This window comes from Ictalurus furcatus, chromosome 29, assembly GCF_023375685.1.
Source record: "Ictalurus furcatus strain D&B chromosome 29, Billie_1.0, whole genome shotgun sequence".
NCBI lineage: Eukaryota > Metazoa > Chordata > Actinopteri > Siluriformes > Ictaluridae > Ictalurus > Ictalurus furcatus.
The window spans coordinates 62,501-87,119 of NC_071283.1; the positions used below are offsets into that span (position 1 = coordinate 62,501).

At 46.5% G+C, this 24,619-nt stretch overlaps 1 protein-coding gene across 1 annotated transcript in view; it reads left to right on the forward strand.

Moving 5' to 3' along the window:
- ank2a (ankyrin 2a, neuronal) overlaps nucleotides 1–24,619 on the forward strand; it is a 48,052-nt gene that overhangs the window by 21,453 nt on the left and 1,980 nt on the right. Inside the window, exons 34-45 of the mRNA XM_053618952.1 lie at nucleotides 2,215–2,340; nucleotides 2,491–2,613; nucleotides 3,193–3,236; nucleotides 15,600–15,679; nucleotides 15,947–16,078; nucleotides 16,156–16,296; nucleotides 16,491–16,686; nucleotides 16,909–16,969; nucleotides 19,671–21,356; nucleotides 22,514–22,597; nucleotides 24,265–24,381; nucleotides 24,478–24,591. Of these exons, the coding sequence (XP_053474927.1) occupies nucleotides 2,215–2,340; nucleotides 2,491–2,613; nucleotides 3,193–3,236; nucleotides 15,600–15,679; nucleotides 15,947–16,078; nucleotides 16,156–16,296; nucleotides 16,491–16,686; nucleotides 16,909–16,969; nucleotides 19,671–21,356; nucleotides 22,514–22,597; nucleotides 24,265–24,381; nucleotides 24,478–24,591 (2,904 nt within the window). The remainder of the gene's footprint in view (nucleotides 1–2,214; nucleotides 2,341–2,490; nucleotides 2,614–3,192; nucleotides 3,237–15,599; nucleotides 15,680–15,946; nucleotides 16,079–16,155; nucleotides 16,297–16,490; nucleotides 16,687–16,908; nucleotides 16,970–19,670; nucleotides 21,357–22,513; nucleotides 22,598–24,264; nucleotides 24,382–24,477; nucleotides 24,592–24,619) is intronic.

The following is a 24,619-nucleotide window of genomic DNA, read 5'->3' on the forward strand; positions in this document are numbered from 1 at the left end:
GAGTGTGTGAGGAGACGAGTGTGTGAGGAGACGAGTGTGGTGAAGGTGTGTGAGGAGACGAGTGTGTGGTGAAGGTGTGTGAGGAGACGAGTGTGTGGTGAAGGTGTGTGAGGAGACGAGTGTGTGGTGAAGGTGCGTGAGGAGACGAGTGTGTGAGGAGACGAGTGTGTGAGGAGACGAGTGTGTGAGGAGACGAGTGTGTGGTGAAGGTGCGTGAGGAGACGAGTGTGTGGTAAAGGTGTGTGAGGAGATGAGTGTGTGAGGAGACGAGTGTGTGAGGAGACGAGTGTGTGGTGAAGGTGTGTGAGGAGACGAGTGTGTGGTGAAGGTGTGTGAGGAGACGAGTGTGTGGTGAAGGTGTGTGAGGAGACGAGTGTGTGAGGAGACGAGTGTGTGGTAAAGGTGTGTGAGGAGATGAGTGTGTGAGGAGATGAGTGTGTGAGGAGACGAGTGTGGTGAAGGTGTGTGAGGAGACGAGTGTGTGGTGAAGGTGTGTGAGGAGACGAGTGTGTGGTGAAGGTGCGTGAGGAGACGAGTGTGTGAGGAGACGAGTGTGTGAGGAGACGAGTGTGTGGTGAAGGTGCGTGAGGAGACGAGTGTGTGAGGAGAGTGTGTGAGGAGACGAGTGTGTGAGGAGACGAGTGTGTGGTGAAGGTGTGTGAGGAGACGAGTGTGTGGTGAAGGTGTGTGAGGAGACGAGTGTGTGAGGAGACGAGTGTGTGGTGAAGGTGTGTGAGGAGACGAGTGTGTGAGGAGACGAGTGTGTGGTGAAGGTGCGTGAGGAGACGAGTGTGTGAGGAGAGTGTGTGAGGAGACGAGTGTGTGAGGAGACGAGTGTGTGAGGAGAGTGTGTGAGGAGACGAGTGTGTGAGGAGACGAGTGTGTGAGGAGAGTGTGTGAGGAGACGAGTGTGTGAGGAGAGTGTGTGAGGAGACGAGTGTGTGGTGAAGGTGCGTGAGGAGACGAGTGTGTGGTGAAGGTGTGTGAGGAGACGAGTGTGTGAGGAGACGAGTGTGTGAGGAGACGAGTGTGTGGTGAAGGTGTGTGAGGAGACGAGTGTGTGGTGAAGGTGTGTGAGGAGACGAGTGTGTGGTGAAGGTGTGTGAGGAGACGAGTGTGTGAGGAGACGAGTGTGTGGTGAAGGTGCGTGAGGAGACGAGTGTGTGAGGAGAGTGTGTGAGGAGACGAGTGTGTGAGGAGACGAGTGTGTGGTGAAGGTGCGTGAGGAGACGAGTGTGTGAGGAGACGAGTGTGTGAGGAGACGAGTGTGTGGTGAAGGTGCGTGAGGAGACGAGTGTGTGAGGAGACGAGTGTGTGAGGAGACGAGTGTGTGGTGAAGGTGTGTGAGGAGACGAGTGTGTGAGGAGACGAGTGTGTGAGGAGACGAGTGTGTGAGGAGAGTGTGTGAGGAGACGAGTGTGTGAGGAGACGAGTGTGTGGTGAAGGTGCGTGAGGAGACGAGTGTGTGAGGAGAGTGTGTGAGGAGACGAGTGTGTGGTGAAGGTGCGTGAGGAGACGAGTGTGTGAGGAGAGTGTGTGAGGAGACGAGTGTGTGGTGAAGGTGCATGAGGAGACGAGTGTGTGAGGAGAGTGTGTGAGGAGACGAGTGTGTGGTGAAGGTGCGTGAGGAGACGAGTGTGTGGTGAAGGTGCGTGAGGAGACGAGTGTGTGAGGAGAGTGTGTGAGGAGACGAGTGTGTGAGGAGACGAGTGTGTGGTGAAGGTGCGTGAGGAGACGAGTGTGTGAGGAGACGAGTGTGTGAGGAGACGAGTGTGTGGTGAAGGTGCGTGAGGAGACGAGTGTGTGAGGAGACGAGTGTGTGAGGAGACGAGTGTGTGGTGAAGGTGCGTGAGGAGACGAGTGTGTGAGGAGAGTGTGTGAGGAGACGAGTGTGTGGTGAAGGTGTGTGAGGAGACGAGTGTGTGAGGAGACGAGTGTGTGAGGAGAGTGTGTGAGGAGACGAGTGTGTGGTGAAGGTGCGTGAGGAGACGAGTGTGTGAGGAGACGAGTGTGTGAGGAGACGAGTGTGTGAGGAGACGAGTGTGTGGTGAAGGTGCGTGAGGAGACGAGTGTGTGAGGAGAGTGTGTGAGGAAAGTAGAGTTAGAGAGTTTAACACTATAGAGCAGGTCTTGGAGGTAAGCGGAGGAACCGGGTTGATGATCTGATCTCAGCTCAGTGTCAGTGTGGGGTTTCAGACACGGTGTGTGTTTCAGGTTCTGGAAGGAAAGCCCATTTTTGCGGATTGTTTTGGAAACCTCGTTCCTCTGACTAAAAGCGGACAGCACCACGTCTTCAGCTTCTATGCCTTCAAGGAGAACCGTCTTGCTCTCTTCATCAAGGTACACTTACATTATCACACAGTGAGACGTGGAATAAGACAGTCAGGAGTTGTCTGACATCATCGTCCAATCACAACTCTATACTAATAAACAGCTAATAAATATTTAGTGCTGATTGATTGATTGATTGATTGATTGATTGTTGATCAGATCCGTGACAGTGCGCAGGAGCCGTGTGGTCGACTTTCATTCACCAAAGAACCGAGAACTTACCGCAGCCTGAACCACAACGCCATCTGCAACCTGAACATCACACTTCCTGTTTACTCAAAGGTAACACACCAAACACACACACACACAAACACACACACACACACACACACCGTACCTGTGTGCTGTCTGCTAACTTCCACGCTGACTACAGTGTCCTGCTCATGATGTTTAAAGCTCTGAATGGTTTTTATCTCCAGTGAATCTCACTGCTCTCCTGAAGCAGTATAACCTGAACACTTCACCCAGCACACATATCATCACAGCTCTGCCATGGGAACGCGTTCATGACATCACTTCCAAACTCTGGAACTGTGCTCTAGAGGAAATCAGGAATACTCTAGAATCCTGATTTAGGTCAAGAGGGCGAGTCCAGCAGTAGCATGAGCTTGATGTTAAATACACAGGTATTGAGGCTGAGAGCACAGCGTTACTCAGACACGAGATTTGGATAAAGCTGCAGGACCCGAGTCCGAGTCTGAGTCAGTTTTTTTTACAGCAGATGATCGGAGGAGTCACTGAGGCGAGGCAGAGCTTCAGAATCAGATCTGTGACGTTTACATTGATCTCTGCAGCAGGAATATTAGTGTGTGTGTGTGTGTGTGTGTAGTTAGAGTGTGTGTTTTACATCCTCTGTTTTAGGACTCTGATTCAGACCAGGACGCAGATGAAGAGGTAAACATCACATCATACCTTCATTACATATCTATTCAATATAAAATGTGTATGAAGTCATATAGAAATGTTTTTTCCTTTACAGAGTGAGAAGACGCATGACAAATGTAAGCTTGTGTGATTTATATTTCTAAATAAATGAGTTCTTTATATTTTGTGAATGTTACAGAGTGTAAATATAAGTGATAATGGGATTAATTTTCAGACTGATGTTAAGTGTGTGTGTTTGAATGGATCCTCGACTAATGTGCTGTGGCTGACACACACTTCCCTCGTGTTGTATTTCTGTTTTGCTCAGAACTCCATACGACATGTAAAGACAAAACCGTTTTAAAATAAAGAGACGTGGCCTTGTTCCTATACCGAGTTAAACCGTGTCCACGTCCCCGTGTTTCCCCGGTAATAAAAATAAAACGGAATAAGCATGTTGCGTGTCTCGCGATCGACTCACCACGTCTGCACGCGAGACCTGTTTTAGATCGAAATGTTACGGAGTCTCGGACAGTCCGAGTCACTTCCAACTCACTTCTAGTATTTTCTCACTTCATGTAGGACAATAAGAAGAAATGGTTTACATTAGTGAGAACACACTAAGCTCCGCCCCTCGATCTACACCCATAAAGAGTGAAGGATTAAAGCAGGAAGTGATGTAGACGATTTCTATCCATTATCTATTATTACTCTATAGATCATATAAATACAGCGTATTGGCTGCGTGTCTATAGACTTCCATTACTGCAAAATTACTCACACACACTCGACACGTCTCGCACACACACGACACGTCTCGCACACACTCGGCACGTCTCGCACACACTCAGCACGTCTCGCACACACACGACACGTCTCGCACACACTCGACACGTCTCGCACACACACAACACGTCTCGCACACACTCAACACGTCTCGCACACACAACACGTCTCGCACACACAACACGTCTCGCACACACTCAGCACGTGTCACACACACTCAGCACGTCTCGCACACACTCAACACGTCTCGCACACACTCAGCACGTGTCGCACACACTCAGCACGTCTCGCACACACTCAACACGTCTCGCACACACAACACGTCTCGCACACACTCAGCACGTCTCGCACACACTCAGCACGTCTCGCACACACTCAACACGTCTCGCACACACTCAGCACGTCTCGCACACACTCAGCACGTCTCGCACACACTCAACACGTCTCACACACACAACACATCTCGCACACACTCAACACGTGTCACACACACTCAGCACGTCTCGCACACACAACACGTCTCGCACACACTCACCACGTCTCGCACACACTCGACACGTCTCGCACACACAACACGTCTCGCACACACTCAGCACGTCTCGCACACACTCAGCACGTCTCGCACACACTCAGCACGTCTCGCACACACTCAACACGTCTCACACACACAACACATCTCGCACACACTCAGCACGTCTCGCACACACAACACGTCTCGCACACACTCACCACGTCTCGCACACACTCGACACGTCTCGCACACACTCACCACGTCTCGCACACACTCACCACGTCTCACACACTCACCACGTCTCACACACTCACCACGTCTCGCACACACTCACCACGTATCGCACACACTCAACACGTCTCACACACACACAACACGTCTCACACATTCACCACGTCTCACACACACTCAACACGTCTCACACACACACAACACGTATCGCACACACTCAACACGTCTCACACACACACAACACGTCTCACACACTCAACACGTCTCACGCACACACAACACGTATCGCACACACTCAACACGTCTCACACACACACAACACGTCTCACACACTCACCACGTCTCACACACACTCAACACGTCTCACACACACTCAACACGTCTCACACACACTCACCACGTCTCACACACTCACCACGTCTCACACACACACAACACGTCTCACACACACACAACACGTCTCACACACTCACCACGTCTCGCACACACTCAACACGTCTCACACACACTCACCACGTCTCACACACACTCACCACGTCTCGCACACACTCACCACGTCTCGCACACACTCACCACGTCTCGCACACAAAACGTCTCGCACACACTCAACACATCTCACACACACTCAACACATCTCACACACAAAACGTCTCGCACACACTCAACACATCTCACACACTCAACACGTCTCACACACACTCAACACATCTCACACACACGCGACACGTCTCGCACACACTCAACACTTCTCACACTCAACACATCTCGCGCACACTCAACACATAAAGACTGAGCACGTCTCGCACACACTCAACACGTCTCGCACACACTCAACACGTCTCGCACACACTCAACACGTCTCACACACACTCAACACGTCTCACACACTCAACACGTCTCACACAACACTCAACACGTCCCACAGACACTGAACACATCTCGCACACACTCAACATGTGTTGCATACACTCAACACGTATCGCGGACACTCAACGTGTCTCACACACCTCACACAACACTCAACGCGTCTCACACATTCAACATGTCTCGCACACTCAACACATCTCACACACGTAACACGTCTCACACAACACTCAACACGTCTCGTGCACACTCAACACGTCTCACAGACTCAACACATCTCACACACACTCAACACATCTCACACACACTCAACACGTCTCACACACTCAACACGTCTCACACACTCAACATGTCTCACACACACTCAACACGTCTCACGCACCAAACACGTCTCACTCAACACGTCTCACACACTCAACACGTCTCTCACACACTCAATACGTCTCACACACACTCAACACGTCAAACACACTCAACACATAACAAAGACTGAAACACGTCACACACACTCAACACGTCTCAGCTGTTCATTTGGATTAAAGGGAAATTAAGGATGTTTTCTTTTTCATAAATCATTTATATCATGTGTAACTGCATGAACACTCATCTGTTGCTTTGCATGGAAATAACTTGACTTACACATGTAAAGTGTGTGTATATATATATACAGTGGCATGCAAAAGTTTGGGCACCCTGGTCAAAAAATTCTGTTACTGTAAATAGCTAAGCGAGTAAAAATGACACATTTCTTTAATATTTTAAGCAAGATTACTTTTTTTTATTTATTCAAGATCGAATCTTTTACAGTTTCAAAATGACAAAAAAGGAAAAGTGCCCAAAGCAATAGTTTGAGCACCCTGCATGGTCAATACTTAGTAACTCCCACTTTGGCAAGTATCACAGCTTGTAAACGTTTTTACTAACCAGCTAAGAGTCTTTCAATTCTTGTTTGGGGGATTTTCACCCAATCTTCCTTGCAAAAGGCTTCTAGAGATTCTTGCATGCTTTGCTCTTTTGAGGTCTATCCATAGATTTTTGATGATGTTTAGGTCAGGGGACTGTGAGGGCCATGCCAAAACCTTTGCCAAACCCACCTCTAGAGGTAGTCCATTGTGGATTTTGAGGTGTGTTTAAGATTATTTGTCCTCTTGTAGAAGCCATCCTCTTTTCATTTTCAGCTTTTTTATTTTTTACAGACAATGTAATGTTTCTTCCAGAATTTGCTGGTTGAATCCATTCTTCCCTCTACCGGTGAAATGTTCCCCGTGCCACTGGCTGCAGCACAAGCCCAAAGCATGATGGAACCACCCGCGTGCCGAACAGTTGGAGAGGTGTTCTCTTCATGAAATTCTGTGCCCTTGTTTGTCCAAACATACCTTTGCTCACTGTGGCCAGAAAGTTCTATTTTAGCATTATCAGTCAACAGGACTTTTAAAAAGGCATCAGGCTTGTTTAGATGCAAACTTCTTAAGCTGAATTTTGATGGTGAAGATGCAGGAAAGGTTTTCTTCTAATGACTCATCCATGAAGGTCATATATTTGTGTAGGTGTTGCTGCACAGTAGAACAATGCACCACCACTTCACAGTCTGTCTAGCAATCCTATGAGCAGTTCTCTCTGAAAGTTTTCTTGGTCTTCCAGACCTCAACTTGACCTCCACTGTCCCTGTTAACTGCCATTTCTTAATTACATTATGAACTGAGGAAACTGCTACATGAAAATGCTTTGCTATCTTCTTATAGCCTTCTCCTGCTTTGTGGTCACCAATTATTTTAATTTTCAAAGTGCTAGGCAGCTGCTTATAGAAACCCATGGCCACTAATTGTTGGGACAAGGTTTGACGACCCTGAAATTTGCATCACCTGGCCTTTCCTAATGATGATTGTGAACAAGCCGTAGCTCTAACGAGCGAATTAAGGTCTGAGACCTTGGTAAAAGTTATCTGAGAGCTCAAATCTCTTGGTGTGTCCAAACTTTAACATGGTGCTCATTTCCTTTTTTTACTGTAAAATTGTACAAAACAAAAACAATAGACTAACCATGCTTAAAATGTTGAAAAGAATCTTTCATCTCTTTAACTTTATGACTTTTAGAGATCAATTCATCTTCTACTCATTTAGCTATTCAGTGTAATAGAAATGTTGACCAAGGGTGCACAAACTTTTGCATACCACTATATATATATATATAATGTGTGTGTGTGTGTGTGTTTCCTCTACCTCATTTCTGTTTTTGCTCTATATATTTTTTTCTGATGATTCATTGTCTCACTCATAATCACAGTAACTCACTTAATTAGGATATTTAACTAAAATTACCAAAGCATCTGAAGAGATATAATCATACTCTTAATAATAATAATAATAATAATAGCAAGGGCTCCATGTTAAATCATTGAGTATTGAGTGTGTGTTTCTGTTCCTGAACAATCTTGAGATTGTCCGTTTCACTGCTTTGTTCATTGATGTTTTATTTTCAGGTTTCTGTAGTTCTTCTTCTTCTCTCTCTTTTGTGCGTGCGTGTATGAAAACTCGAATATGACATGTTTAAGCAAGTTATTTCCTGCAGATTGTGTTCCGGTACATTTTCTTTATTTCCCTTTTGCTTAGCTGCTAGCGATAAATCCCTCGGATCCATCGGTGTGATGTAATGATTTATTGAAATATTAATGGACTTTACCCCACGTCTGACTGTATTTCACCTGCGCTGACTAGTTATCCAATGTCTTTTGTCCTCTTCATTTCCCTTTTGTTCTGTAAATCTGTCTTACTCAAGATGAGGATGAAACTGAATCAACAGAATTCTCCACACTGCACACAAACATGGTTCACGATCCAGCAACGCTCGCCAGTCCTGATCTCCTCTCCGACGTCTCGGATATGAAGCAAGACCTTATTAAAATATCTGGCTTCCTGACCAGTGAGATTTCAGATCCATCTCTGGTGGATGGATTAAAATACTACGTAGATAATGAGGATGAAGAAGAGCCGTTCGAGATAGTCGAAAAGGTCAAAGGGGACTTGGAGAAGGTGGGAAAGATTTTAAGGGTTGGAAATTTTGGTAAAGAAACTGAAAAATCTAAGTGTAGTGTTAAAGAGGCGGAAGAAGAGAAAAGCCAGATAATCGAGCCTTTACTCAGAGAGGTCAGAATCACAAGAGCTACCGATTGCAGTTCTGCACCCCAAAAGGATGCGTCTGAAATGGTTTTACATCTTAGTACAGATTTGGAAAGCTATCTCCAGCATCTGCCTGTGACTGCTCGTCCTGTTCAAGAAGAGAATATCGTCGAAGAGACATTTACAGAAGTTGTGCTACCTCGGAAGCGTCATCCTCCACGAGTAAAAAAACCAGCAAGAAAGAAGCTTAAAGAGAGGGAGCTTGTAAGCTGTAGCTCTGAAGATGAGTTGGAGAGGATGAGCTCTGAGGAATCACTCGATGGAGACACACTTCTCGGAGCCTCTGAGCTTGGAGTGCCACCTGTGTCTCCTAAAGTTGTCGAGACTCCCATTGGGTCCATCAAAGACAGAGTCAAAGCACTTCAGAAAAAAGTGGAAGAGGAGGAGGAGGAGAGTGTCAAAGTCAGAGAGGTGAGACGAGTGACTGTTGACCAGAGCAAAGCTTTCCTGACCATGAGAGAAATGGAGGAAAATTATACTTCACCTCCTAAATCTCCAAAATCCCCTCGGTCTCAGACTGAGAGAATAGAGCACTCCATGTCTGTGAAGGAGCTGATGAAAGCATTTCAAACTGGACAGGACCCGTCAAAGAGCAAATCTGGACTTTTTGAACATAAAGCAATTACTAAGCTGGTGGAAACATCAGAAGTTTCTGAGGAAACTAAAAATGCTCAAATATCTGACCTACAAAGCTCAGAAATTAAACCATCAGCAGAAGAATTCAATTCTCAGAGCATTGTGGGAGAATCATCACAAATCATCCATGACCAATATCAACAAAATAAGATAGTGATTAGTGATGAAATTATACATGAGCAGGCACAAAGAACATCAGAGGATCCTAGTGTTAGCAAAACTAGTGTGGACATTTCACTCAGTAACAAAGACTCCTGGAGACCAAGCAGGCTGGACAGTGAGAACACAGTGATTGGTGTAAGAGAGGAACTATATACAGCAGCACCAAATGAACATAAAATTCAGCATCGTGAGCAAGGAGAAACTTCAAATGTGTCATCTGGGTGTGAGGAAGAGGGTAAGGAAGAGATATCATTTAATGAGGATAAAATCATACAAAATAATGAATACTCTAAGGAACTGTGTCAGGTGAAAATACAAGCTAAAGACTCAACAGTAACTTTGAAAGTGTGCCACCATGAGGAAGAACAGCATAGTCCTGATCTACTGCACTATAATAAACTAAGCACCAGCCATGAACGGAGAACATCGGAAGAATCACAGATTAGCCCAAACCGGAAACATTCTGAAGACTTCAGTGCTGTTATCAAGGAAGAACTCGAGGAGAGTCCAGAGTATCAGCTGTTTATCCAGGCAGCAGGTCCATCGCCAGTCAGCTACACATCATACAGCAAGACTCGTATTATAAAAGATGCTGATCAGATGCAGCACTCTGCTGTGGAGCACCATTCATACAAACCAAAGCCAGCAGTCAGATTTGCTCCTACAGTGGTCCAGAGTGAGAAATGTATTTCAGCTATAATTCACGATGAGGACATAAATGAAGCAGGTGAAGATTCAACTGACATTATGTTCAGGAGCAGGACCCCTAGAACAAGCTTAGGAGAGTATGAATCTTATGAAGAACTTAAACAAATTGCACAAACAAGTCCAGAAAAGCTAAAAGAAAGTGACCAAAAGGTTAAATCACCCACAGAGCCAGAAGACCAACTTGTGGAGAAGAGTGCAAAGCAATTAGCATACACAGAAAGTAGAAGTCCAACCAAAAGTGCAGTCCAAACTAGACTTGAAGAAACACAAGAGGCCGAAGAAAAAGACCAGCAAGATCATGAGACAAGGCAAGTGACATTTTATATGGAGATCAAAAGTCCAGTCCATACGGAGCTGGAGTTCATGCAAAAGTCACCCACAGATATCAAAAGCCAAGTCCAAACAGAGCAGGAAAACAGTTTTCAAGTTAAAAGAGACCAGTTGCGTCAGGATATGTGCAGTGATGAGGTTTCCTCTATAGAAACTGCTGAGTCTGAAGAATTTCAGAAAATTCAGCAAATGTCATCTAGACCACATGATCTGGAAGACCCACAGCCTGTAACAATAAGTGATCTTAAAATCAATTCACCCGAGATAGCGCCTGATAAAGAGGATATCTCTCCTCACAAGTCTCCGGATTCAGTGCAAGAATCATCAACGGAATTCAAAGGTCCAGTCCAAACAGAGCTCGAGGAAACACATCTACCTGAGACAGAGGAAGAATCCCAGCATGTGTATATAACTACAGTGGAAACAACGATTTTTACAGAAATCCAAACACAAATCCAGACAGAGGAGGAAATAGGCTTTACTGTTGAATCTGGTATTTCAGTTCAGAATCTGGATGACAGCTATGAGGCTCCTGTACCTGAGGAAACTAAACAAATCAAAGGTCTTTATGAGATTTCCTCTGAAGTTCAGGAAATTCAGGAAATGCCTTATTCCACATTCTCTACATCTAGCCCTGACATCCTTGATGACCTACAGTACATAACAAGTGATCCTGAAAGTGGCTGCAAATCAGACTCACTGGAGATGACACCTAGTAAGGAGGATTTTTCTACTCAAAAGTCTCCTGTGTCTGTGCAGGTTTCATCCAGAGAAATCAAATGTCCAGTCCAAACAGAGAGAACAGACTTACATGAGACAGAGGAAGATGATCAGCATGGGTATAAGACTACTGTGGAAAGGTTTTCACCTACAGATATCCAAACACAAATCCAGACAGAGGAGGAAATAAGTGTTAATGTGGGAGTAGATAGTCCAATTCAGGATCGGGATGACTATCATGTTTATGCACTTAAGGAAACTAAACAAACTAGAGATATTTATGAGATTTTCTCTGAGGAAACTGCAGGGTCTGAGGAATATAAGCAAATTCAGCAAAGGATGTGTAGTGCTGTTAACCTCTGTGACCTACAACCTGTAATGATAAGCAGTCCTGAAAGTGCCTACCAGGTAGACTCCCTGGAGTCTCCTGAGGATCTCTCATTTCACAAGTCTACGGACTCAGTGCAAGTATCATCAATAGAAATCAAAGATCCAGTCCAAACAGAGCTCGAGGAAACACATCTACCTGAGACAGTGGAAGAATCCCAGCATGTGTATATAACTACAGTGGAAACAACGATTTTTACAGAAATCCAAACACAAATCCAGACAGAGGAGGAAATAAGTGTTAATGTGGGAGTAGATAGTCCAATTCAGGATCTGGATGACACCTATCAAGTTTATGCACTTAAGGAAACTGAACAAACTAGAGATATTTATAATATTTCCTCTGAAAAAACTGCAGAGTCTGAAGAATTTCAGGAAATTCAGCAGAGGTTGTGTAGTGCTGTTAACCTTTGTGATCTACAGCTTGTAACAATGAGTGGCCCTGTTAGCGTCTGCCAGGTAGACTCCCAGGAGACTACATCTGGTAAAGAGGATCTCTCTTCTCCTGACTCAGTGCAAGTATCATTAACAGAAATCAAAAGTCCAGTTCAAATAGAGCTTGAGGAAACACATTTACATGAGACAGAGGTGGAGGACGATCATGAGTTTATGACTATAGTGGAAAAGTTTTCACCTTCAAAAAGTCCAGACCAAACGGAGCAGGAAATAAATGTTGAGGTTGAAGATGATCGTTTGGTTCAAGATCTGTGCGACAGCTACAACGTTTCTCCAGTTAAAGAAACTAAACAAATGAAAGGAATTGTTGATGTAGAAACTGTAGAAACCGCCAAGTCTGAAAGATTTCATGAAAGTCAGCAAACATTGTCCAGACCAGACAATTTAGAAGACCTACAGCCTATAACGATGAGTGACCCTAAAAGTGTATGCCAAGGAGACTCATTGGAGACTACGCCTTGTAAAGAGGATTTGTCTTCTAATAAGTCGCCTGACTCCATCGAGCCAAGTCCCACCAAGGACTTTCCATGTCCAGACTCTTTAGAGACAAGTCCCACAGGCCAGAGACCAGACTCCAAATGCCCAGAACTATTATATCAAACCAGCAATAACTCGCAAAACAGTCCGTTTGCAGTCAGCCTGACAGAAAACATAGAGCTGGAAATGAGTAATGAAATGATAATCCAAAGTGAACCCGAGATTCCAGGCTCACAGTGCCTTTCAACTCCCTTAAAACCACTTTCATCTCCACTGGATGAAGAAAACCTACAAAGTAATGGTCTGGTACAAAGACAGGCCACACCAAATGAAGAAATTCAAGAAATTGGAACATTTGATGAAATGAAGGCTCCTGAAATGGAGAAGTTTGATTCAGCCAGTTCTGTAGAGCTTATGGTGGATGATGTGATGATGATGACAGAAGGACTGTTTATCCAAAACGAGGATAATGGATCGTTATATTCTGAAATTCCTGATACACAGGAGCCATCGGTGCCTTTACAGCCATCTCTAGAGGGAACTGACGAGGAAGCGCAGGAGATCAGTGAAGTGAAAAAGCAGTTCACTCCTGAGGAAAATATGTTCAAGATGGCAGCAAAAATCCGGGTCTTTGATGAAATTGAAAAGGAAACCAAAACAAGAAAGGTTAGATTTGATTTCATCAGTTCATCCCAGGATAGAGATGATGAGCTGCAGGAAAAGGAAGAAGAGCTTCAGTCCTGTGATGAAAGTCCACTAGATTATGAAGAAGAAGACACAAAGCAGAAGTGTGGACCTGAGTCCAGTATTGTGTCGTCTTCATATCAACAGTCAGAGCAGTGCGATGACACACCACTAACTGAACTACCACAAGAGGAACCTGAACAAGCCCTGAGTGAAAGTCAGGTATCAGAGTGTACTTACAGCCATGAATATGGAGCTTCAGAGATTGGTGAGATGGATATTGAGGTGTTACCTATGCAAATTCACATTGATAAAAAGGAGCTGAGCCATGAAGACTTTTCTCCTGAGTGCCTTATTAAAGAAGACAAAGCTGACACAATGGCAGCTTTGGCTGAGGATTCTGCTGCAATGTTAGTGGTCAACAAAACTGATAGCAACTCTGATATTGAGTGTCACACCATCATTGAGACTGAAACTGTAGAAATGCCTCAGTCTTTTATCGACACTGTGTGTTCTGTAAATGATGGAAGAGCTAAGGAAGAACATCAGCCACACTCATATGGTTATGAAGAGGATCATGGAGGGAAATCACAAAGAATTTCAGAACTGATTCAGGGAGATTTAGTTCCCTGGAGTGTAGAAGTGGAGGATGATGAAAGCTCACAGGTTGAGGCTGAAGAGCAGAAAATTCATTCCCAGAACTTGGACACTCAGTCTCAGGAGTCTACACCTGAAATGCCTCCTGCTCGGACTCCTACAGAAAATGGGCAGCCGAACCCTTTCTTGTTCCAGGAAGGGAAACTCTTTGAAATGACAAGAGGTGGCGCTATTGATATGAGCAGAAGGAGCATGGAGGAAGAGCAGGATGCATTTGTCTTTTTCCCCATAAGTGAGGACCCTTCTGAGGACAGTCCCTGTGAGCAAGTCAGGGAAAGTGCAATGGAATTTAGCACCTCACTGGAAATTTCATTAGATTCAAAAAGTGAAGATTCACCACAGCATGTTTCTGGTCCTTCTGATGAGCCCAGAGATTCAGAAAGTCACAGTGACTCAGAAAGCCCAAACGAGAAAGATCTGGGATTTGATTCATCAATAACAGATATTGATACTGCCACGTCTACAGTGACCAGATCCATCTACTCTGAGCAGGATATGGAGTCATCTGATTCATCAGCAGAAGATGATCAGCACTCGGTAATTGAAATACCTACACCTACTCAAGATGATCTTCCGCTCCCTAGTGGAGAGGCATTGCAGATATCATCACACTGGTCTCTCAGCTCACTCAAAGATCCTGCTGCAGAACCTGAGAGCAGGAAACCAAAATCAAAGATTCCAGTGAAAACAACCAGCTTTGACCATGATTTGTGGAAAGGTGACTCTACTGAGCAAAAACGAAGGCCCAAATCAGAGGCGGATATCAGCATCTCAGACTTTATCAGTGGTGTTCATTCTTCATCAGTGAAACCAAAGACTCCTGTATCCAAAATACCTGTGTCTGTAGAACAAATATCATCAGATGCACTTTATTCAAGTCAATTCCAACACACTCATGAAGGTGGAGGTGCAGAAAAGTCTCCAGATGAAAAGGACAGTCCCCGAACTGTCCTTGATGGAGACAGCAGGTCAACGCCGTTCCGAACCCCCTCTGTAGGAGAGGACATTTTTGAAACCAGACCAAACTGGGAGGATTGTGTAGAGACGCAGATGCAACGACTCTCAGACAGCAGTAGTCCAGATCAGAGTAAAGGTACCTACATGGTTTATGGCCCCTTCTTCCCTACCCTCAAAAATGAACCCTTAGTTCCTGCCCTCATTTTCTGTTTGTACCTGTCCTGTCCTGTCCTGTCCTGTCCTGTCCTGTCCTGTGGTGTTTGTATCATCCCTTGTGCCTTATGTCTGTTTGTGGAGAGATGTGTGTGCTGTATCTTGTCTGTTTTCAGTCTTTTTTATACACATATTCATATAAATGTTCAAATCTCAAGATTGAATTATTTAAGGGTACTTAAACCGAGCATTTTATACATTTCTGGGTTTTTTACATTGTAATAATTTCCATCACTTTAGCATGGCTTTCTATCGTTTGAATGTTTTAGTTTTTTTAGTGTTTCACTCATTTGTCACTTTTTTAATCAAGTTTTACTCAATAATGAGGTTTTTTAAAATAAAATGTATTTATTATACATTAGACTGTTATATAAACTGTTATGTCACTCCCTTTTATTTTAATTATAATCATGTATCTGATAATATAAATGTTCATGCATGATGTTCACAGTGGACTGGAACGATGATGCCGATCGTAAAGAGGAAATTTTGTCCATCATTGCTGATCTTCTCGGGTTCAGCTGGACAGGTGAGTTATGATCTCAAGTTAGCGGTGACATCGTGAAGTATGAAAATTTGTCAAAGATAAACGTCCTCCTGACCAGTCCATCAGATATGTTTGCTGTCAGATGTTTGTGTCTCTAATTCTTACCTCCAAACTTTTCTACTTTTATGTGCTATTGAATTTCCTCTGCTTTTTTCTATTCCTTTATCTGTGGTGTCTGATCTGTTTTTATAAACTTAGTTCATCAGTAATGTTCTGAAAGTCAAACTGTGGCCACACTATCGTTTATAGAGTTAGCTAAAGAGCTGGAGTTCAATGAAAATGAAGTTCAGCAGGTTCGTGCAGAGAACCCGAACTCACTGCAGGAACAGAGTACCGCTCTTCTACAGCGCTGGACTGAGCGCGAGGGCAAACACGCCACTGGTCAGTTCTTTATCTGATAGTCTTAATAACACTCCTGTAGTGTACACTACTAATGCTGTGTGTGTGTGTGCGTTCAGAGGACTGTCTGATAAAGAAACTGACTAAAATAAACCGCATGGACATCGTCCACCTCATCAAGACTCAGCTCAACAAATCAGTGCAGGAACAAACGTCCAGAACATACGCCGAGATCGAGAGGACACTGGACCACAGTGAAGGTTCAGTACAACACGCACACACACACACACACACACACACACACACACACAGAACGGTAGTAGTAGCGTATATCAGGATCAGGCACTCTCTCTCATATTGGTTATGGAGCTTTCTCTGTATCTGTATAAACACTACAATAAACACCACAAACACAAGGGTGTGTGCATGCGTGTGTGTTTGTGCATGTGTGCAGCTCTGTCCTCAGTACAGGAGGTCAGTCCCCGGATGGTGACGAGAGTGGACGTTTCCCAGAAGCCTCCAGCTGCAGTGTCAGAGGAGGACCTATCGGTGGCCTCGCTGCTAGACATTCCTTCCTGGGCGGAGCCTGTAGGCCACGCCCACTCCGAGAGTATCCATGGAGACATGCTAGAGGAGCTAGAGGTCACACAGTGAGTACCTTTTATCTGAAAATCTTCTTCTACTTCTTTTTCCTCTTCTTTTTCTATTTCTTCTTCTTCTTCCTCTTCTTCTTCTTCTTCTTATTATTATTAGTAGTAGTAGTAGTATCACGGCATGATGATCACATGCTTCACCTAACTCTCACTAATCACCTGACTGTTACACTTGTATGAGTGTAGTTAGCTTTAGCATGCTGCTGGTGTGTATTACAGAGATGCGTGGGCGTGTCAGGGGGCTGAAACAGACTCGACACACGTGTCTCCACAAGCACCAGTAAGTTTCTGTGTTAATGTGTTCAGTTTCAGTGTGTTCAAATTGCTCTGTTCTCTCATTGAGTAATGACATATCAGCACTATAATATCCTGATCATGTGAAGCACAGGTATCATTAACGCTACACTGCACCTCTTATAGCTAATTTCATTCCATCTTTAGTTTAACTTTAATTTTGTTCTTTATAATGTGGAGTGTTTTGTTGCACATTTGTTTAAACATTCATTGTTTCATGTGTAAATTTTATACGGATTTTGAATGTCTTCTAAGGTGTGTTTAGCGGGCTGGACCGAGGCGTGTGTTTAGCGGGCTGGACCGAGGCGTGTGTTTAGCGGGCGGGACCGAGGCGTGTGTTTAGCGGGCAGGACCGAGGCGTGTGCTTAGCGGGCAGGACCGACACGTGTGTCTAGCGGGCTGGACCGACACGTGTGTTTAGCAGGCAGGACCGAGGTGTGTGCTTATCGGGCAGGACCGACATGTGTGTCTAGCGGGCTGGACCGAGACGTGTGTTTAGTGGGCGGGACCGAGGCGTGTGTTTAGCGGGCTGGACCGAGGCGTGTGTTTAGCGGGCGGGACCGTGACGTGTGTTTAGCGGGCTGGACCGAGGCGTGTGTTTAGCGGGCGGGACCGAGGCGTGTGTTTAGCGGGCGGGACCGAGGCGTGTGTTTAGCGGGCGGGATCGAGACGTGTGTTTAGCGGGCGGGACCGAGGCGTGTGTTTAGCGGGCGGGACCGAGACGTGTGTTTAGCGGGCGGGATCGAGACGTGTGTTTAGCGGGCGGGACCGAGGCGTGTGTTTAGCGGGCGGGACCGAGACGTGTGTTTAGCGGGCGGGACCGAGACGTGTGTTTAGCGGGCGGGATCGAGGCGTGTGTTTAGCGGGCGGGACCGAGACGTGTGTTTAGCGGGCGGGACCGAGACGTGTGTTTAGCGGGCGGGACCGAGGCGTGTGTTTAGCGGACGGGACCGTGACGTGTGTTTAGCGGGCTGGACCGAGGCGTGTGTTTAGCGGGCGGGACCGAGACGTGTGTTTAGCGGGCTGGACCGAGGCGTGTGTTTAGCGGGCGGGACCGAGACGTGTGTTTAGCGGGCGGGACCGAGGCGTGTGTTTAGCGGGCGGGACCGAGGCGTGTGTTTAGCGGGCTGGACCGAGGCGTGTGTTTAGCGGGCGGGACCGAGGCGTGTGTTTAGCGGGCTGGACCGAGGTGTGTGTTTAGCGGGCGGGACCGAGGCGTGTGTTTAGCGGGCGGGACCGAGACGTGTGTTTAGTGGGCGGGACCGAGGCGTGTGTTTAGCGGGCGGGACCGAGACGTGTGTTTAGTGGGCGGGACCGAGGCGTGTGTTTAGCGGGCGGGACCGAGGCGTGTGTTTAGCGGGCGGGACCGAGACGTGTGTTTAGCGGGCGGGACCGAGGCGTGTGTTTAGCGGATGGGACCGTGACGTGTGTTTAGCGGGCTGGACCGAGGCGTGTGTTTAGCGGGCGGGACTGAGACGTGTGTTTAGTGGGCGGGACCGAGGCGTGTGTTTAGCGGGCGGGACCGAGGCGTGTGTTTAGCGGGCTGGACCGAGGCGTGTGTTTAGCGGGCGGGACCGAGGCGTGTGTTTAGCGGGCGGGACCGAGGCGTGTGTTTAGCGGGCGGGACCGAGACGTGTGTTTAGCGGGCGGGACCGAGGCGTGTGTTTAGCGGGCGGGACCGAGGCGTGTGTTTAGCGGGCGGGACCGAGGCGTGTGTTTAGCGGGCGGGACCGAGGCGTGTGTTTAGCGGGCGGGACCGTGACGTGTGTTTAGCGGGCTGGACCGAGGCGTGTGTTTAGCGGGCGGGACCGAGACGTGTGTTTAGCGGGCGGGACCGAGACGTGTGTTTAGCGGGCGGGACCGAGACGTGTGTTTAGCGGGCGGGACCGAGGCGTGTGTTTAGCGGATGGGACCGTGACGTGTGTTTAGCGGGCTGGACCGAGGCGTGTGTTTAGCGGGCGGGACCGAGACGTGTGTTTAGCGGGCTGGACCGAGGCGTGTGTTTAGCGGGCGGGACCGAGACGTGTGTTTAGTGGGCGGGACCGAGGCGTGTGTTTAGCGGGCGGGACCGAGGCGTGTGTTTAGCGGGCTGGACCGAGGCGTGTGTTTAGCGGGCGGGACCGAGGCGTGTGTTTAGCGGGCTGGACCGAGGTGTGTGTTTAGCGGGCGGGACCGAGGTGTGTGTTTAGCGGGCGGGACCGAGACGTGTGTTTAGCGGGCGGGACCGAGGCGTGTGTTTAGCGGGCGGGACCGAGACGTGTGTTTAGTGGGCGGGACCGAGGCGTGTGTTTAGCGGGCGGGACCGAGGCGTGTGTTTAGCGGACGGGACCGAGGCGTGTGTTTAGCGGGTGGGACCGAGACGTGTGTTTAGTGGGCGGGACCGAGGCGTGTATTTAGCGGGCGGGACTGAGGCGTGTATTTAGCGGGCGGGACCGAGACGTGTGTTTAGCGGACGGGACCGAGGCGTGTGTTTAGTGGGCGGGACTGAGACATGGTGTCCTTCTGAGACTGTGCTTCACTTTCACTTTTACTTGTGACGTTTTGCAGAAAAGTTACAGTAAACACCGGTGTGTGAATTTATGAGTTGTCCAGTGTTTATATCTACAGTGACCTCCAACTGACGTCTGATCTCCACTTCCATCATTTGATTTATTATAAACCTTTTTCTATTGCATTTCATCATCCAGCTCTCAGCTGCAGGTCGGGATGCAGATCAGGCTCTGAGCGAACCTGAAGATCACAATGTCCTGAGTCTCTCACCTGCAGCAGAAGCTCCAAAGCCATACTTCTTCAACTTCAGTCAGTCCTCCATTGACAGGGTTTCATGTGAGGTTTCAACAGATAGGCACCTAAACCAAGATGAGGTTTTGACATACATGTCACAAGGACATGCTGCGGACCATCTGAGATCTCCACCTGATGATCTTTCTCCTGTGTATGAGAAAAGTGACATGGAAGAAAGTGAGAAGTCCTCCTCCGAGTTTCTACAGTCTCGTCTCTCTGGCTCTGAGGCTTACAACATTCTCCAGCTCATTGAGAGTGATCAGGGACCTGGAGAGGAACCTACTCCTTCAGAGGACCAAATGATGAAGAGATCTGCTCCAGAGGACAGGACGCCATCTGAGTCTGATTACGTTTTTGTAAATCCTGAATCTGTTCGGCTCTCGGCTAAAGAACATGCTGAGTTTGATTCAGCATGTCATTACAAAGGTTACATGGAGAAACAGGAACCATCAAAAGGTTGTAATGAAGTGTCTCAGATACCTGAAGCAGAGACGGAAGCTGTTAGTCCAGAGAAATCTTCACAGATGATTATACCAAGTGTCCAGGATGCTGCAATTCCTGAAGAATCTCTAGGACAGAGAAATCTTTCAAAGGAGCTGCATGACGATCAAAATTTCTCTCAACAAGAACAAAAACATGACATTCAAGAACCTCACAATATCTACACTGAAGATGCTGAAATGCAGTGTGAGCTCCAGCTTGAAGACAAGATCACATCAGACTGTACAATTCTGAAAGAGAGCATTCTTCAGCAAGATGTTTCACCATTTTCTCACTCAGAGGTTTCTCCACAAACACCAGACACAGTCAGAGCCACACAACACTTTGAGTTTGGGGAAGTTCTTTGGGCACCAGAGAGAACCTCTGATCAGGAGTCATATCAGCTTCTCACCAAGGTTCCTGAGATGGTAACGTCTCAAAGCTCAGACTGTCCACAATCAGAATCTTTTATGTCTCATTCACCATCTCACTTTTCAGAGGAGGCTTCATTCCGCCGCAGTGTCTTTGAATCTGGCCAATCTACTGTACGCTCCTTAAGTACAGATGAAGCTCTGGCATTACTTCAAAAACTTGTTCCTACAGAAAATCTGCTGACTGGTGAAGGCGTCTTCTTGGAGATCACTGAGTCAAGAAGATCTGAAAGTGATGATGAAACACCCACAAAAACACTTTCCAAAGCTGAGGAGCCTGAAATCATGAAAATGCATAAAGAACATGCTCAGGATCTCCAGAGTGCCCTCCACTTGCCTGAAGAGCAAGAGATGGTCTTGACAAACTCAAATTACTCAGAACTGGAACTAGAACAAAATGTAGTCTGGGCAACATGTGTTAGCTTAAAGCCACAAGAACACGGTGCTAAAAGTCTGAGCACATCTGAGACCGGTGAAGAGGAGAACCAGGATTCTATCCAAGACTGCATGGAAGCACCAGTCATCCAGGAAGCTTTAGAAGAGTCAGAGGGAAAACATGAGCCACCAAGACTGAAGAAGAGTTTTCAATCTTATATTTGTTCTTCTGAAGAAGCTCCTCCTCATGGGGATGTTATGGATGATGATGATGATGATGATGATGATGATGAGCTGAGGAGGGTAAGATCAGAGCATGGTCCTTCTCTCCATTTTTATCTCCAGCTTCACTTTTTTCTCCTCCTAGTTCCTGGAACGAGGAAGACATTTTAGTTTCTGTAGTTAGATGAATCAGCAGGATTTCTAACATCATGACGTCTGCACTTGTTTTTGTTTGCTGTATAAAATTAACTAGAGAAGAGTTTCTGGAACCTGTGTGGTGTAAAATATCTCCAGATGGACTGATGGCTCCTGCACTGATGGTTGATGATGATTGTCTTATTTGCATGAATGTTCTGTGTGATGCTACTGCATGTTCTCCTGAGAGCTGAGGTTCTGCTTTACTCCTGTTCTTCAGTCACATCCATCTAGTTCAACATTCTTCCAAAAATCCATTTCCATTTCAAGTGCAGAAACAGGAAGTGACATGACGGCATGTAGAAAGCAGTCTTTTATTTTGATTTGTTCTTTATTTTAATGTGTTTTCATTGGATAAGGTTCTGGATAAGGTGCGTTTTGATTGGTTATTGTCTTAACATTTTCTTTGGATAATGTTTTTACTTTGACTGGATATTGTTTTTTATTTTAATTGAGTAATGTTTATTTTAATTTGTTGATGTTCTTTACTGTGATTGGCTTATGCTTATTTTGATTAGGTAATATTCTCTACTCAGTGCTGATAGTTGGGAGAAGTCTGGGCATGGTTGGAGTTTGAGGAGGATCTCAGGGTGATGATGAAAATGGGTTTTGATCAGACTGGAGGTGACTGAACAGCGGTGTTTCATTTCTGTTTCTGATCCTGAAGTGTTTGCTGTGGGCTGTTTCATTTCCTTATTGCTGTTTGATGATGATGAAGATGATGATGATGATGATGATGAGCTTTTCGTGAACCTGCTGCTTTGTGAAGAATCTGTTTGTAATCACTTGGTGGAAGTTGGTCTTTGTGCTGATTTGGGATCGCTTTTTTTTCTTTACTTGGTTTAAAAAGTTGTAAAGAGATGATGTCTACCCGGGCAGCAGTTTTTTCTTTATTTACTTCTTCACTCCAAACCCTACCCCTCTGTGTGTGTGTGTGTGTGTGTGTGTGTGTGTGTGTGTGAGTTATTCAGGTCTGCCCCCTGGTGGACGTCTTCATTACAGCAGTGTCTCTGTGTGTTCCTGATTTCTGTGTTTCTTAACAGGCCGATGGAGAAGCTGATGTTCCTCCACAGACTGAGACTGAGGAACTGTACATGGAGGAACGGGGAACGCTGCACACTACACAGGTACCTTCTCAATCTATTAAACACTTAACTACTACCCCTAAATCTACGGTGTGTTGCATAAGTATCCCCACCACCCTTTAAATTGTGTAGTATTATCATCTAGAGATGAAATTGACTACATCAGGATTTTATGTCATGAATCTACACAAACAAATCCTATAATATTGAAGTCAGTGGAAAAAACAATGTAGTTATCAAAATTAATTTACAAATGAATAAAATCCCCTAATTTATTTCTGCTCCACGCAACCCGAACGCTCCATACAGCTGGATGTTCAGCACAAATGGAACTTCATGGAAGAGTGATGATCTTTATGAAATACTGGAAACTTCTCATATCTGATGCCTTTTTGTCCTCAACACAAAGTGCTATGTTTAGCAGAAACCCAACACTGCTTATCACCCTGAGAACACCATCCCCCTTGTGAACCATGGTAGTGGTGGAATCATGTGGAGTGTTACTATTGGGCTCGTGGTTGCTTAAATCACTCCCCCTAACTCTGCAACACTCCCCTAACCCCTTACCGATCTGTGCAGGTGTGTTTGTGTGTGCAGTGGTGATGTGTGTTACCTGTGCAGGTGTGTGCAGTGGTGATGTGTTTTACCTGTGCAGGCGTGTGCAGTGGTGATGTGTGTTACCTGTGCAGGCGTGTGCAGTGGTGATGTGTTTTACCTGTGCAGGCGTGTGCAGTGGTGATGTGTGTTACCTGTGCAGGCGTGTGCAGTGGTGGTGTGTTTTACCTGTGCAGGCGTGTGCAGTGGTGATGTGTGTTACCTGTGCAGGCGTGTGCAGTGGTGATGTGTGTTACCTGTGCAGGCGTGTGCAGTGGTGATGTGTTTTACCTGTGCAGGCGTGTGCAGTGGTGGTGTGTTTTACCTGTGCAGGCGTGTGCAGTGGTGATGTGTTTTACCTGTGCAGGCGTGTGCAGTGGTGATGTGTTTTACCTGTGCAGGCGTGTGCAGTGGTGATGTGTTTTACCTGTGCAGGCGTGTGCAGTGGTGATGTGTTTTACCTGTGCAGGCGTGTGCAGTGGTGGTGTGTTTTACCTGTGCAGGCGTGTGCAGTGGTGATGTGTGTTACCTGTGCAGGCGTGTGCAGTGGTGATGTGTGTTACCTGTGCAGGCGTGTGCAGTGGTGATGTGTTTTACCTGTGCAGGCGTGTGCAGTGGTGATGTGTGTTACCTGTGCAGGTGTGTGCAGTGGTGATGTGTTTTACCTGTGCAGGCGTGTGCAGTGGTGATGTGTGTTACCTGTGCAGGCGTGTGCAGTGGTGATGTGTGTTACCTGTGCAGGCGTGTGCAGTGGTGATGTGTTTTACCTGTGCAGGCGTGTGCAGTGGTGATGTGTGTTACCTGTGCAGGCGTGTGCAGTGGTGATGTGTTTTACCTGTGCAGGCGTGTGCAGTGGTGATGTGTGTTACCTGTGCAGGCGTGTGCAGTGGTGATGTGTTTTACCTGTGCAGGCGTGTGCAGTGGTGATGTGTGTTACCTGTGCAGGCGTGTGCAGTGGTGATGTGTGTTACCTGTGCAGGCGTGTGCAGTGGTGATGTGTTTTACCTGTGCAGGCGTGTGCAGTGGTGATGTGTGTTACCTGTGCAGGCGTGTGCAGTGGTGATGTGTTTTACCTGTGCAGGCGTGTGCAGTGGTGATGTGTGTTACCTGTGCAGGTGAGGCAGCGGGCAGTGGTCAGACGGTGTGCATCGGCTGAGGACAGAACAGAAGGCCGTGCACACTCGAGAGCAGTGAAGAGAACAGTGGTGAAGAGTGATGGGGATGAGACAGAGGTACATGGGATTGTTTACATTGTCTTCATTCTGATTGAATAACGTTCTTTATTCTGATTGGATAACACTCTTTTTCTGATTGGCTAACTTATCCAGGTGATGTTTAACGTGCAGTGCGAAGCTGCTGTGACGGTTAGTGAGACTGGAAAACATTTAGAAAAAAATCACCTGGACACACACCTGACCACCACCTGTGATGACATCACACAGGTGAGCTGTCAATGTAATCTCTTTTACC